The sequence below is a fragment of the Sipha flava genome, unplaced genomic scaffold (genome assembly GCF_003268045.1).
Source record: "Sipha flava isolate LNK unplaced genomic scaffold, YSA_version1 113_pilon_pilon, whole genome shotgun sequence".
Lineage (NCBI taxonomy): Eukaryota > Metazoa > Arthropoda > Insecta > Hemiptera > Aphididae > Sipha > Sipha flava.
Genome location: NW_020271732.1, coordinates 161,108 through 178,735, shown reverse-complemented (window position 1 = coordinate 178,735; position 17,628 = coordinate 161,108). Strand labels below are relative to the sequence as shown.

The 17,628-nt window shown below is 27.4% G+C and overlaps 2 protein-coding genes across 2 annotated transcripts in view; one reads left to right on the top strand and one right to left on the bottom strand.

Annotated features, from left to right (window-relative positions):
* The window catches only part of LOC112690064 (ionotropic receptor 93a), a 48,490-nt gene that overhangs the window by 24,794 nt on the left and 6,068 nt on the right, over positions 1-17,628 (bottom strand). The gene's annotated exons all lie outside the window — the stretch shown is intronic.
* Positions 4,162-14,811, top strand: LOC112690056 (homeobox protein 2-like). Its single transcript, XM_025563966.1, has 3 exons — positions 4,162-4,522; positions 9,911-10,018; positions 11,390-14,811. Exons 2-3 carry the CDS (start codon positions 9,953-9,955, stop codon positions 14,684-14,686), a joined length of 3,363 nt encoding a protein of 1,120 aa, XP_025419751.1. The 5' UTR covers positions 4,162-4,522; positions 9,911-9,952; the 3' UTR covers positions 14,687-14,811.

Genomic DNA, 17,628 nt, shown 5'->3' with positions numbered 1-17,628 from the left:
AACTAAAAGTCAGAAAAAATGTATCTAAAAATTCAAATGAATTAAGGTACTACTAAATTTAATTAACACGGAAAATGTTTAGTGCTTATAGTCATAAAAAAGTTAAATTCATCTTTTATTTACATTTAATGATATAATTCATAAAGCTAAAAATAATACAATACTAATTACAAAATTTAGTGACAGATTTTTTTTTAAAATCGTTGCTTTAAAAAAAAACGGGATAGTCGTATTGCACTTATTACCTACAAATAAATGGTAGAATTGCACTTGGATTGAAAAAAGGTAATGGTCCAACTGCAATCGTTCAAAAAAGATTTAAAATAGAAAATCCTTTAAAAATATTATGAATCTTTCTGTTGAAGAACCCTTCAGCGTACTTATTTAATAGCATTATATATTAGTTCATATAATTTAGATAACGCAAATAATATTATATAATAATAACATATAGGTATACTCAGAAGCGTATTACCAGGGTAGAATTTTTGAATACAGTTGGTCATTACCTACTACAAAAAATTATTAAAATGACGAAAAAAAATTATAATAATGACAATAATTAAATTTGGCGATTAAAAAAAAAAAATGTATACCTAATAATAATAATATTTATAGTATACTCGTAATATAACAATTATAATATAAATATATATAATTAACATATAATAATGTGATGTATAAAACAATAATTTTTAACCATACTAATGATTACTAAATGGTAATAAATGTAACTAAATAAAATAAATCTAACCCCTTCAAAAACATGATAATTTTATTGAAATACTTTTTTGAACCCAAGCGCAGTTCGACCACTACCTGCTTTTTACCCGAGTGCAGTTAGACCATTACATTTTTAAGCCCAAGTGCAATTCGACTAAAATAAGTGCAATTTGACTATACCTAAAAAATGTTTATTATAGAAAATAGAAATTGTGACAACTTGATATAAATATCGATATTGTTGTACATGACTAAAAAATAATAATTGTACTTAATACTTATGTATAATAATAATATCCTTTTTGGTTAGACTACAAAAATCTTACTGAAAATTATTATTACACATAATCAAGTACTAGAATAATATAATTAAATAAATTATATAAATATTGTTTTGATACAACAATTACTAAACATTATTGATAAAAATATGTTTTATTTTAATTTTAATCTGTACAAAATAAATATATTTATATATATATATATAATAATAATAAGTATTACAATAATATATTCTTCACAAAAACAATACACCTAATGATGGTACAGTTACAGAGGATACTGCTTTTTTTTTTTTTTTATATAACAGCACTGGATGCAGTGACGACTTGTGATTTGGGGCACACAGGCACAATTATTGGGCATAATTATTACAGCAAATTATTTAAGTTTTACATGCTATAAAATTCTGCGCGGACAAAATCATTCTATTCTATTGGGCTGAATAACATGATATGTTTTCGAGTATGTAATAAAACAATATTTACAACTTAATATAATTTAATATGTGTAAAGTTGCAAATAATAATAATTTTGTACAACCTAATAATAACACCATTGTGAAAATTTTATTTATTTCCAATAATTCAAATATTTTTAAAAATATAACTTATAATAATTACCGTTATTATCAACAAAATGTGATTATTTCCTGTATTATGTGAAAGTATACCCAAAAATATATAGCATTATAAACTCTAAATTAGCAATGTAATAATAAAATATATATATAAAAAAATAGCAAAATTAAATTTTGTGTATGATATCCAAGTAATTTGAAACATATTTGTATTTTACTTTGGATGTTCTAGGATGAACCAAGAAAAATATGCATTTGCTAGAACTTTCGATCCCTGGTTATTAGAAAATATTGTAGTGAAAGTGACTACAAAAATCTTAAGTCTAGAATATTTTGGCAAAAAAAGGTGTAGTTATTAAAATAATGCAGGCTATTTAAAAATAGTGAAAAATAGTCGGTAAGTTATTTAAAATAGTGAGTTAAAGTGAGTTACATCTCATTAATAAGGATAAAGTAACAAATTATTTTGGCACAAATTTTTAGGTAATAGAAAAATTAAATATTGTAAAAATACCAACAATAACATGAATCAAATACTTTTTTTTATTGTAACAGTAAAATAAATAACAAATAGAAAATTCCAATTAAACATAATGTACAAAATAATATGATTATTATAATAATACAACAATTAACTGAAAATAAAAGACACAATATGATTTGTTGTCTTGTTAATAAAAACAGCTAATGATGGTCAGTCATTTTTTAATCTTACCGTTGGTTAAAGTTATTTTTTCTAATTTATTTTTATTTTTAAAACTATCGATTTATGATGTCACATCAAAAGCAACTACGTAATAACATTTCCTAACAGGAAATTCCTGATGAATACAGTTTATCAAAGGTATTGTAGTTTACAAAAAAATCATATAAATCAAAAGAACAAATTAGATTGGAAAAAGCTGTCATTATAAACTCTATTAATTCTATAAAGTGATGTGTAATATAGTTCAAGGCTTATTCGGTAACGGCAAACCGTCTCACTCAATTTACGAGTTCTTCCCCGCTGAAAAAACGGGCACTAAATTGATTCAAAATCCTAACAATTTAATATATTATCCACTACTAACATCGAGTTTTGGTTCGGTACACGTGCATCCAATGTACATCTATAGTATAATGTAAATAATGGGAAAGAAGTCTAGTCGTTAACGGCTTTCATTGTAAATTGTTTATTGTTTGTGTATTCCTCTTTTAGATTAAATTTCATTATTTCGTTATTTTTATTGTCAACCAAGAATACACACAAGGAATGATAATACAATGACCAATTCTAAAAATAACATTAATAGTTTTTGTTTACGGTATTAAAAAATGAAATAATTAACTAACACAAAATTAATTTTTGCTTATTCAAACTTTATTAAAATTACATAAATGACAAATGGCAACTACCAACTACGAAAGATTTAAATTAATTTATTATAATGGCAATGATTGCACATTTTGATAAATTATCAACAATTTGTTTTGTATTATTTTGTATCGTGTATACGCATATTATAAAAATACATTATTTTATTAACTATAACATATAACTATAATATAATATATATTAACATATTACATCTTATTTTAACAATATAAACATAAAATTGTCTATTATGATTTTTTTTTTCCGTTTCGAGAGTAATAATTTTTCAAGAACAACAGCATTTGCGTTTAATACGTAATTATTGGCTATTTGAATTGTATTAATAATAATATAATTGTGTGGCTGTGACCACGTCGGAAAAACGTGGGAGACAAAAATCAAAACAAACCTCACAGCATCAAGTGTGAACAGCACGTGACACATGAAGCTGTGGCATTATATTTTACGGATAAATTAATGTTTAAATAAAAATCCAAAAACGATATCCACTTCAATTGCGGCGCACTGTTGTTGCCGATGATAAAGTAACACCGCCTATCCCAACGTGGAGCGCACGGGGCCGCTAAAGAATAGGGAACGCCGACTTATTCGCCACGGCACCGTTCACGTCATTCGGTGACAGTCACGGGTTTTGCGAAAAAATAAAAATAATACTTTTCAAGTTAAACGGAGAGAAATGACGGCGCGTCGTATTTCCAAGACACGCCAAAGACATGTAAACGGAGGACGAAGAAACAAAAAAAAATTAATATCCCCGTTGAATATCACGAACACGCGGTAACGTGCACAAAATAATGGCAATAATGATAAAATGACAGTGCACAAAAAGTTTTTCGCTTTTACGTGCGCGCAACGACAACGGCGACGGATCGCGTGTCCGCAAGCCGTAGTGGTATAGGTAACACATTTCGCGAATGTAACGGGTAGAGGGAAAAACACACTACGAACTAGATCAAAATAGGAGGACTGCGCACGTACAAGTTGTGTATTAGTACGCGGGTGTACGTTAACTGCATGTATAATATCGTGATGGTGAGGCATCACGACGATAATGATTATTATATTAATAATACATGCATACGGTTTGTGCGTTTCGAGACGCTTTCCTTTTTCCTTTTTTTTTTTTCCTCTTCTCCACCCGAAGGATCGAAACTCGTACCAAGGTGAACTTGTGACGACGACGTGGTTATTGTTATTATTTTTTTTCCGCACCGCCAACGAACGTACATAAACGTAAATTTTATTTACATAACATTACGTGCACGATTATACCGTAGGTATATACCGTTTCGTTTATCAGTACACCGCCGTAAAAACTTGTGTTCCGCCGACCATACCGGTTGACACGGTATCGCCACCGCCGTGGACGAAGAGCCGAATTCGTGTGCGGGTGTTCGGCAGTAGTCTTCCGTACGTGGTCCCGAACACGTCGGCGCAACGTTTCCGTTTACGTCCGTTTCTTCGTTTTCAAAAACGATAACAATTATCTGTTGGCGCACGGGAAACGAATACCGCACGAATGATCGAATGATCGACACGTATCTTTACGTGCCATGACGCCGACGGTATTGTCATCGATCAATATTATTCACTACTTGTAGTTGTTTTCACATCACTCGTATTTTAATACATTTCATAATAATATATCAGCACCGTTATTTTATGAAAAAAAAAAAAACTGATCATCAATTGTGTTATGTATTTAGTCCTTTTACCGTGTTGTACAGTAACACGTTTTACAAGTCGAAATAAACATATCACATCTGGTTATCAAATTTACACAGACAAAATCGAATTGTAAAAATAAAAAAAAGTTACGATATTTTTTTTAAACATTTTACCTATTGTGTTATTCTGTTATTTGTGAATTTTCACTCAAGCCGACTAAATAACCGTCATACAACCGGGATGTTATCGGCAATTTCAACGTACAGAGCTGCAACCTATTATGCTTTTGTGTGTAGATATAAATCATAATATAAACGAGAAAATCGAACACACCTTATGTGCATGTGTGAAAATTGGTCCAACTGTTTCTTCGTTTAAGAGTCGAAACTATACATTAAATATTAATGACGGATATTTAAAGAATTTTCTAATCCTTCAAAATCACGTATTTGCTATAGCCCACGTCAAATCTGTGCAAAGATGAATTTTAAGTACGTTTTTATTTTTCCTACTCTGAACTCCGCCTGTAATTGTATATAGAATTATTATTTAAAAAAAAAAAATATTGCTGAACAAAAATATCAAAATTTGCGAAAAATAGTTCTTTATTGCGTGCTAAAATATCGAAACATCTTAAAAATAATTACAAAATCTATGATGTAAAAATAAAATATAATATAATACTGATTTTGGAACGATAACTGATTAGAAAATTTCAAAATGTGATTTTATATTTTCAAATTAAAAGAAACTTGTGCAATTATCACATAACTAGCCTAGATTTAAACTTAGAAAAATGTATTTAGTTACTATCAGAGCATATTTAAAACGCGAATATTCTAGTATGAAGAATTTTCAGATTGTTTCACAATCAACTTAAGCACACACATGAAGAAATCAATAAATAAAAACGTAAAGAAATGTTGAGACGCTTAAAGTGGAAACAGTTTTTTTCCCACTCAAAGAAATGTCGAAAATACTTCAAAAAATTATAACTCTTTCATGAAATAGTCAATTTCACTAAATTGTGTAGTTACGACGCGACGAGATGGGGCTCGAAGTAAAATTTTGCGTGTGAAAATATAATTTGAATAATTACAATTTTTCCTTAAATCGGATTCCTATGATTTAAATTAAAAACAATAAGGTTTTAAGTGTTTTCTTAAATTTTCTATAATAGTGTAATTCACTAGTTTCTAAGCACATAAAAAGTATAGTGTCAAATAATTAAAATCGTGCTACGTGATTTATTATACGTGAACAATAAATTGCATACAAATTAAAAATATCTTTACAACATATATACATGTGACATAAAAAAATACGTAATTACTTTAACTATAATAACAATTGTTGTAAGGTAATTTTAAAATTCAAAATTTTAACAAATGGGTTCGCAACTCAATACTACAATATACACAAAACATATAGTTACGTTACTATAGGAATACATATCATGTATACTATACATGTACCTTCCTTATTAACATCGCATATTTAATGATCGCATTTACACCGGAAACAATAATTACTTCTGATTGGAAACCACAGTGATTGCCCCCACGTGTTTCTATATATTATATACAATTGAATGACAGCCGTATCATACGATTGTTGTATGTACACAGGGCCGTCCTGAAGATGAAAATCAAGAGGGGGGGTGAATAATATGAAAAATGCTGATTACAATTTTTTTACTCAATGTAAGTAGTATAATTAACTATATGTAGTCATATTTTTACTTTTTAATCTGTATATATGTGTCAGTGTCACACGTTCTTAAAATTAACGATTTAATTAAATATATATAACAATATTTTATATTGTGTAATAAGTAGTTATATAAATTTTATTCCTGTGTACACTGTATTACGAAATATGTAAGTAAAATTAGATCCTTCTAGGCTATAATGAAACAAGTCCGACTGCCGACTGGTGTTTTCGTTGGGGGAAGGGACCCCTTTTCGGGACGGCTCTGTATGTACATCATACTATCAATAAAACAGCTATGCACGTACACGGGAGGATAACCCTCAGAGCTTCTTTATTTTCCTTACAAGTATTTTTCGATTGTAATATTAATTTTGTATTTTTTTATATTATGAATGTTTAAAGCTCTTAAAAGTATAACAGAAAAAAATATTTTAACCTTATTTTATATATCTTGGATTACGTTATAATAGTTGAGGAAAAATTTAATTTTTATTAAAACAATTTTTTAATAAATGGATATCCTCACTCGAGGAAAACTTCTGAATACACCTATATATATATACGTGTGTGTGTATATTTTATGTTTATTTAATATAACGTTATTACTGCATGGATTTCATCGGATATTGATTGTGTGACTATGGCCGATGAGAGTCTTGTTGTTATTATCAACTAAGTATGTGCGTGTGCGTGTACACTTGTGTATGTGCATGTGTGTACGTTTGGAGGGAGGTGTGTTGTTATTTTCTACCAGCTACTACTGATATTTTATGTAATTGTATTATAACACTGATACCGAGCGAGTGGGCGATGACGAAGACCGTTATGATGTCTCATCGTTCGAATCGTGTGAGCAGTCACGTATGCACAAATGTACATACATAGGTACATATATGTGTATAAATCTTGTGTGTGTTGTAAACTTTTACGAGTACACGATCATAAATAGCATAGGTACCCACGAAAACATCGATTGCGACCAACCACGAGACGTAATATATTCGTATACGAGAAATCTGTTAGTGATCCTTGGACAGAAAAATTTCAATTTCACAATTAATCCGTAAAAATATCTCGTTTAAACACTGATATCATATGCTTGTCTAGATATTAGTACCATTGTTGGTTGAACGATTGTACATAGTACCTACATAGGCTCTATACTCCAACGATGGAGTTTTATCATTAGTCATTAGTCGAGTTAAATAATGTCAAATAATCGTTCAATATTTTTATAACGTTTTAATAACTTACAAAGGAAACATACTATATGATTTACAACATTTACGTCGTATGCGGTATAATCTAAACATTATTTTTAGCATTCACTGAGTATACTACTATGAATAGATACTATCAAGCAGAAATATAAGATTTGATTAAAAAGTAATTTTTAATGTTTTCATAATGACCTTTTTCGGTAATGGATATTAATATTTTTTTCAAATGATCAGAATATTATTTTGACATAATTGACAGCATATTATTGTATTTTTTATAATTGTATTTATAAACAATTCTATCAATATATACGATTTTATCGTATATTTTGACATTGTTATTGGCTATTATAATTGTAGATATGCATGAGTACCGATGCGTTTATATACATATCCGAAAGATTTTTTGTCAACTTTTTTAATTAATTTTTATTTATAATACTGCAAAGAAGAAAACAAGCGTGCATTTAAATTGCTTAGTCATTATTGAAACCATATCCTCATTTCCATGGTTATTACATCATGATTAGTACAATTATAAAAATTGCCATATTCACTCGTCAGAATATACTTACAACGAAGTTGATGGGAAAATCACTGTATATTAAAATAAATAAATCGTTTAAAGGTTTTAAATGGTTATAAGACGCGATTCAATTACGATGTTAAAATCTAAACTGAAGTTTTAATTGAAGCTAAAAAAACTATTAATATTAATCAATTGGTTATCGTTTTTAGTTATTATGATTTTTAACGTGACAGATCGTTATAATAATAAATAGTATAACAGTCACATCACACAGTATTCGAAAATCAAACCGTTTATAAGTACAGGTGTTAAAATCAGAATACTCGGTTTATACAGACGATTTTTTCAAGGAAGACTCATTATTCAGTACTAAGCGTACCAGAATATATGTTTACCGAAATGTTTATTAACTATTGTTGTTAATTATTTTAAATTGAACGTGTTAGTCAAGAATAAAATTACTCTATTAAGTTTTATAAGTATAGATAATAATAATAATTTAAAATAATATTTCTTGTTTATCTGGTAAATAAAAGCTTAATATTCAGTATGTAATAATTTAAAAAATTAAAATATATACTGTACAATGGGCATTCCAAGCTATTACCAGACTTTTTAATGGTGCTAAATAATTTTATCCTCTTTTCATCAAGTGGACATCTAAAAGTGTACATTTTTGTGAAAAAATTGTCTGTAACCTCCAGAAAAAGTCAAGTACTTGCTATTCATACAATTATAGTATAACTATGTTATAAACTAAAACCATGTAAAATGCAGAACAATTATTCTGGCACATTTCGAATTTTGACCGTATGAAACAAATTATATCCAACGTCATTTAAGCTTTTGGAAATTATTTAGTACTAGTACATTTTTGTAAGTAAGTACAGCTTTTTTAATATTTTAAAACAAACTTGTAATTTTATTATAAAATATATTTAGAAACAATACATAATTTACCTATATAAATAATTAATACTTTCGTGGTACATATTTTTAATAGTAGGGAGTTTTATTACTTTTCAGCGCATAATTTCCAAAAAAATAATAATAATATAATTAATCATAACGTACTGGTTTTTATTTTGATCACAATAAAAACTTTAACTGTTGAAATTTAAAACACGTGTTTGGTGTGTAGTTATGTATTTCAAATTATAATAATTCATTAAATCAGTTTTTTTTACGATGGTAATTTAAAATAACACCCTTTACCTAGTTCATTCAACTATAATGTCTTTTGAATTTTAATATCGAAACAAATTCATTCCTATTCAATGTTAAACGAGTACCTAATTGCTAAATTGATATTAAAGTTCCTTCCTGATGAACCTTGAATGCTACCATTACTAAAAAGTAAAACGGTGATTTTTGTACAGTGTGATAGGTATTAGTTCTGTTTCTTACATATTTTTAAAACTATTTTTTTAACCATTGCCTAAATATAAATTCAATTTATAGCAAACCAAAGGATACTTTCAATTATAATTAACTGTTGTCTCGTACCAAAAAAGTATAAAATTTCATAATCGAACCGTATTGATATACTATCAAGTCTGTAATTAATTTAATATATAATATTATTATATTATGTATTAAATTATAAGTAACTAATATGAATATATTACGGTGTGTAAATTGTATAAAATATATTTATACATTATTTTGTACAGTCATATATAACTAAAAATAGTACCTGTTCAATAAACTAATAAATATGATTAATAATTAGTTTAGTTGAGATTTTAAAATTCTTGCTTGAAAAAAAAAACAATATGAATTAATTGACTACGGTATAAATAAATCTTTTTTGATTGTTTTAGTCCTTCTACGGTTCATATTAAAGATAATTCATAAATTCCTAAATGGATGGAGTCCAGAGAAATTTCAATATGATGGCTGAGAAAATCGACAGAATGCGATGTTTAAGGGTGAGAAATATTTCATTTTTAAAGATGATTATAGAGATTTGAATAAAAATAACTATTTTTAAATAAATGAAATTTGTTTTCAGTACATTATACTAACCTTTGAGGAGTTATTTATAGCTTAGAGAAAATGAATAATATCTAAAATCATAAAATGCATGACCAAACCATGTTATTAGATTAAAACGAATTGCTCATCATCAAATACCTCACAACTTTTATAATTTAAATAAAAATAAAATTGTGATTTTGATAAGTTAGTTCTTTTATAATTTATGCCGTTGTTTTTCATATATTTTATTCATATTGCAGTTTTAGATATTACATATAATGCTACTTTAGTATTTTGGTATAATTTTTAAATATATATTGCTATAATTGTACACATCAACATTCACTGCATTGCGATAAAATCAAAGCATTGATTTTAGAATGTTATACTAACCCGCCATTCTATCATTAAAATATATTGCGCCTACGTGAACCAGAAGTCACTATACCCCAATGATTTCTTGATATAACTTGATAGAAACAGATTATCAATAGAATTCAAATATTTATGTACTAAAAAATTACCAAATATGCATTCAAAGTATGCACAAAAAAAAAAAATGCATTTTAGTAATAAAAAACACCAAAATAAGCAGAATAAAAATTTCGTAGGTACATTTAATGTGTATTACCTGTAGTATTAAAAATAAAAATGAATTATAATTTATAACTTATAAATTATAATAATTATTTAAATAATATTTAATAATATAATAATACTTAATTTTTATCAGTTGTTATTTTTATATCTTATATTTTTTTAACATATACTAATTTACAATAAGAGCGTTACACTGTGATACAATGGTTTTTTTTAAATTTCATTAAACTTTAGTATAAAAATATTTTGGAAAAGTATAATTATACGGGTCAATAAATTATAATTTATTTACTCGTTAGTTTAAATAGTTTTTAAAAAGTTCTTAAATGTACTGAAATATGTATTTAGAATATAAAATAATAAAGTATGCAAAAATATGTTAATAAAAATAATATAATTTGATTCAGTATAAAATAAATCGTATTTTAACCGTGTCAGCATTAAATTGGACCAATAGGAAAAAATATGAATTTCATAAACATCCAAACCCTAGTTAGCAACAATATGTAAGAAAGTTGTTGTTTTTATTAATTAAAATTCTACTAGCTTTAAAAATTGGATGGGATATATATTATATTATAAAATCAATGGTATTACCTATATTAAACCAAATTTACTTTATCAATTATAATTTTATTCCTATAAAAATACATAATTTCAGTTTGTCAAGATTGTTTCCGTTATTATTTGTTTAAATTTATACTTTGCATTTATTATTATAGGAACGATGCGAAAATTACGTCAGACTAATAAAACTAACACTCGATGAAACAATACAAGAACAAAATTCAATTTTGAATGGATCGGCTATTCACAATAGGCTTAAATACCTCGGCTTAATGGATAATTCTAAACCTTCATCAAATACGCTTAGTTTTAATAAAATGTATCCTAAAAAAATAGATTTTGATAACAAATACAAATATTTAGTATTTGATGACCATATAGATACCAGGAAACGTATAAATAAAACTAACTTATACGCAAATGATATGTATTCATCAAATAACTACAATGACTTCCGTCCAAATAACAAACCACAAATTCGTCACTATTCGTCCGCAGATTTTGATACTTACAATAGTGCATATTATATGCCAATAAGTTCTAAAAAATATAATAAAGCTATGAACTTCTACACTCCAAATTGTCAAGAATACCAAGTGTATTACTTTCCTACATCAAAACCTATTGCTCAATATCCACGACACACCACAGAGCAATTTTACAAACGAAGACCTGTTCAACAATATCCAGAAGAAGAAGTCCCTTATTGGCCTACACGATATCCAAAACCAGTAAAAATTATCGAACGCGAACCATCTTATTCGATGGGTGATTACAGATATCGTAATACAATTAATTACCCTGTTGGTAATACAAGCTATGAATATTCACCCGAATACCGTAAAAGGTATTATCCAACAAATGATAATTTAACGTATCCTGGATATGATGATTATTATGAGGCCGATTTGAGGCAACGATCATTTTCCAGTATAACTAGACCATGTTCACCAGTTTACAGTCGAGATATGTTGTATGATAAAACAAATCTAGGAAATTCTGGAAGCCTACTTGAAAAAAAAATCCGAGACTATGTTTGGAATCCTCACAAAGAACGGGTGGAAAGATATTCGACTCCAAGTTATGAAAAAAGTACATATTATTCTGATTTTAAGTCATTACAAAACAAACGGCAAGGTGATGATGTATTTAAAACACGTTCATTAAATTCTCAAGTAAATAATCCAAAAGTTGAATTAACCAAAGAAGATTTGTATAGAAGAAACTCATTTTTGAAGTCACCAGAAAAAAGACTTTTAAATGACGAAAGTTTCGATTCACAGAAAGAGGATGATTATTTAGAAAATAATTCATATATAAAAAAACCTGAAACATCCACAAATGTTTCAAAGCGAATTAGTTTTGATCTTGACAGTGAAAATATTGAGTTACCTAATCATAAATATTCAACTGAAGAAAATACTTACGACAAACCCATTACACATGAACGTAAGTTACTTCTAGAAAGAAAAAATTCAATTGCAAAACATGAAAACAAACGCCGAACCTCTTTATTATCAAACGACAATTATTCTGCTTCGATGAACAAACATCGTGCTTTACCAAGTGATAAACAAGTAAACTCCAGAAGGGAATCTTTAAATAAACCAGAAAAACTTGCTTCAATTGGAAATTCTTTTGAATCCAATAAATATTTAAATTTAAAGAACGATGTTCAGGAAAATGAACCAAATTCGTTAGAAAGTAATGTACATAATAATTATAAAGATATTGAAAAAGTAGATTATGATCACAATAACACATATCGTGTTCTTAGGCGTAATAGTAATAATAATGACCGAAGAAAAGTAGTGGAAACATCTAAGCCACCTCAAGTTGATTATCAAGACGAAACAAAAAATACATTAAATAAAATCAACAATGTTAACATTAATGATCGAAGAGAAAGCTTCAAAAATGAGTCAGTATTGACAAACGAAAATATTTCTAGCGGTAAAGTATATTCAAATAATTCAGACAATCAGTTAGATCAAGAATTTAATAATCAACCAGATAGTATAAATGAATCATCTAGAACATTTATCAACCAATCCAAAATTGATTATACAAGTGCTAATAAATATATAACCAACGAACAAGAAACCGGGAACCCCCAACAATTTAATAATAATGAAAACTACTTAAAAAATAATGTTAAAACTATTCTACCGTATCAAGTTGATAATAATTCAAATAATGATATAGATATAATACAATCCAATGAACGAGATAGTTCTGAGTTGAAAACAATTCCAATAGAGCAAGGACCATCACAAGATATTGTAAATGAAGAATTCACGATTGATAATAGTCATTATCAAGAGCATACAATACAAAATCTTGAAAATCAACCGGACTATACCGATGAACACATCATAAACGAGAAAAACTATTATCCAGATGGAACCACTGAAAGTAACAAAGAGATTACAACAAACAATAACATTGAACCCAACCAGCATAATGAATTTGTCGAGGAAAATAATGTACACGATGAAAATAATTATTATTACCAAAACCCTACAGATGACAGTAAAGAAAATCCAACACAAAATCAATACGAAGAGCCCAACACACAAACAAATTATGTTGACGAACAACACGCTGATGATGATTATTATTATCAAAATAATTATTCTAATGTTGATCCAAAAGAATCAATGCTAGAAAACCAATACACTCAACCGGAACATCAAGGAGAATATGATGAACACGATGACTATTATTACCAAAATCATGCAAAAGATGACGGGAAAGAGCAACAAGTGGACCAACAATATGTCGATCCTAACTATCAGGGAAATTATGCCGACCAGCATTCAGCTCAAGATGACTATTATTACCAAAATTATTCTGACGCTAATCCAAAAGGACAATCACAAAATGAATATGCCGATCATGGTCAACAGGCCAAGTACGTGGCTGAAAATGTTAATCATGATGATTATTATTATCAAAATCGTCCAGAAGAAAATACTAGTGAAAATCATGCCGACCGGCATTATGCGGAATCCGAGCTCCAAGGAAATTACGTGGACGGGGAGCAAAGGAATTATTATTACGAAGATAATTCAAATGCGAACACAGAAAGGGTTCCGCCCGAGCAGTACGATGAACACGCGCAACAAGAAAACTATCCGAACGATCAGCATGCGAACGATGATTACTATTATCAAAAACAAGATGAACATTACGATGGAACCGTTGCCAAAGAGCAGTACGACGGTTATGTTGGCGATCAACACGAGACTAATGCATCTTATTATCCAGATTCTTCGACCAATAATTATGACCCACAGCAGAACTATGAAAATAATAGTTATCAAACACAACAATCGGAGTATGTAGAACCATACGAACAGAATCCTAATAATGAAAGATATGGTTATTCTGATAACGCTGATGAAAGTCAGTCTATGAATCAATTATCTAATGAAGAAACTAAACAATAATTCATCAAACCAACACAATAAATAAGCGTTAAATAGTTATATATATATATATATATCCAAGTATGAAATTAATTATAATTTGTGTGATTATTTTTGTTCCATACGAGAATGTTCTATGTAGAAAATGTAAGACGAACAATAATACATCAAAATCACCCATTTTATGAATTAATTTGTACAATATTAAATAGTTTCGTGTTATTCGATACAATTTTGTAAATTTGTAAATAATAATATAATTAAATCGAATCTTACTATACTAATATTCAATTATAATAAAAGTACAGGAATAAATTGTAATTAAATATTATGTATACTATTATACATTACTACCACTTATTTTAAATAGGTCTAAATTATCTAAATTAGTACAATAATTACAAGTTGATTACTTATTACAAGTTTAATTTCAGACATAATAAGGTATATATACTTCATTGTGTGTGTTGCTTATTAATTTTTTAGTATTGTAAAATATTTAAAACTATGTATACATAAAATAAAAATGTATCCTATTATAATTGATCATTGGATGTAATAAAATTTCTAATTTGTTCTCACCGTGAATAGAATATTACGAGACACGCGTGTTGAAATGTGTAAAAATATTACTGATATGAGTATAAAGTACAAATTTAATGACGGGTTCTTATTTTCCGAATACATTTTATGTGTGTTTATGTTACGGGTAGAGTTCGAAATTTGTACTCTACCCGTAACATATATATTGTTATTATGAGAACAGAAATTACACAATCGATTATTATTGTCATTTTTCCATAAATTGTTTATAATTGTAGTGTGCCAATTTAAAAATAAAAATAAATACAATATGGTATTATTTTGAAAACCTCATAAAATAATACAATTGAATTATTTCACCTAAAGTTATAAAGATCTGAAGTCACGCGATGTCACAACCGTACCATTTTCAATAAATGCGTTACCTACATTCAAGTAGGTTATTTTTAAAAAAAAAAAAAGTAATATAACATATAATACTTGTAAACCTATGTTATTTTTAGTTTTAAACTTTTTAAATTATACACTAAATCAAATTGATTAGACACTATCTCCGAACTAGGTAGGTACACTTAAAACGCTGGAACACGAAAACCAGGTTAATAAAATACGAATACGATTGAAAATAAACAATAATTCATTATAAATGAGGTACGTACAATATTAACATATTTTTTGATTCGTTTAAACAAGAAGTCTGATCAGTATCAGGCGATTGAATAATTAGTTCTATTTGTTTATTAAAAAATATGATAACCTAAACATTTTATAGTAACAGTTAAGAAATGTAATAAATAAATAATTAGAGAACCAATAATTGAAAAGTCTTAAATATATTTTAATTTTGTTATGATATAAATTAAATTTTTTTTTTGTTTATTTTATTATATCAATAAAATAATAAAAGATAATGTACAAATCAATAAATTGTTAATACTCATAAATTAATCTATAAATAAATCATTTATAGATAGAAATATAGAAATAATGAATTCTTAGACTAGATAATTATTATATTTGTAACGTATGGCTTATACTTACAATTATTGACTTTGTATACATATATCCAATGATGATTTTTTATTTCAAAATCGATCATACATTACAAATATAATAATACTCCAAACTAAGCATTAATTTATTATTTTAGTCAAATAATATTATTTATACGGTTTCATCAATAGTTAAGATAAGCTTGCATGCACTGATCTTCGTTATTTAAAATAATAATTGTTATGACATTGAATGTTGGACAATTGAAAAGTCAACGGAGTATGATGTGGTGGTATATGCATAAAATATAAATAATTCCCCGAAACACGTACGTAAAAATTGTTAATAGCAAATTCAGTTTTAAATTATAAAATAATACACTTAAAACACTTCAGTAAAAACGTAAAATTACAATAACAATTAAGTGTAATGGTTAGAAATATTCTGTAGCAAAGGTATTTTTACATTCGAAAAATACTCGTACATTTTTATTTTTATTTCGTTGCTACTGAGTAGACTAGACTTTTGACTGCAAAATAAAATGCAATTCCGTACCTCCGAATGTTCAATTTCCGTAATCGAAGTTTAAAAATAATTCACAGCACTGAGATCACAGTGCTAAATAATGAAAATGTGTACAGTAAAACGACAGCCAACGTTTTTCGGTATTTTAAGTGATTTTTCTGTCTCTCTTAAAACTATATACCTAACTAATTTACTCTACGCCCTCCCCAAAGACGTAACTTACGTCAAAGTATTTTCAATTGTATTGAATGGCAGTCCTTCTCTAATAGAAATGCAGTTACTTCATCATTGAAAATAAACAATATGAACAAAAGCTATATAACGCATAATAAATTATTACAGTACATATATTTAAACACATATTTTAACTGCGGACGTGTTCCGCTTACATATGATATAAAATAAACATCGCTGGTACAAAAATATTTAATTTTAGAATAATATAGTTATATATATATATATATATATATATATTATAAAATGTTTGAATATTATATCTACTTGGTATTCTTGTAAAACAAAATGTATTAACATTTGATTCGTTGAACACAATTTATGAGGGGATGCTTAGTAGTAATAAAACTAAAATATACGCATTCAGGCATCTTTTCACCGCTAATACCTATTGTTTGGTTTATTTGTTTTAATGCAGTGTTATGGCGCTGCATGGTAATTAGCAGGGTTCGTAAGTTCATGCCCTAAAAAATGCCTAAATAAGCATGCATTTATGCACTTAAAATTGGCAAAATATGCTTTGAAATATGCATTTATATGCACTAAATATCTAAAATTATGCACTTAAAAAATGCTTACTTAAATAAATCATAAATAATTTTTGAAATTACATAAATTATCTATTCAATTTTTTATAGCTATATTTTATTTTTTTATCTCATAATTAA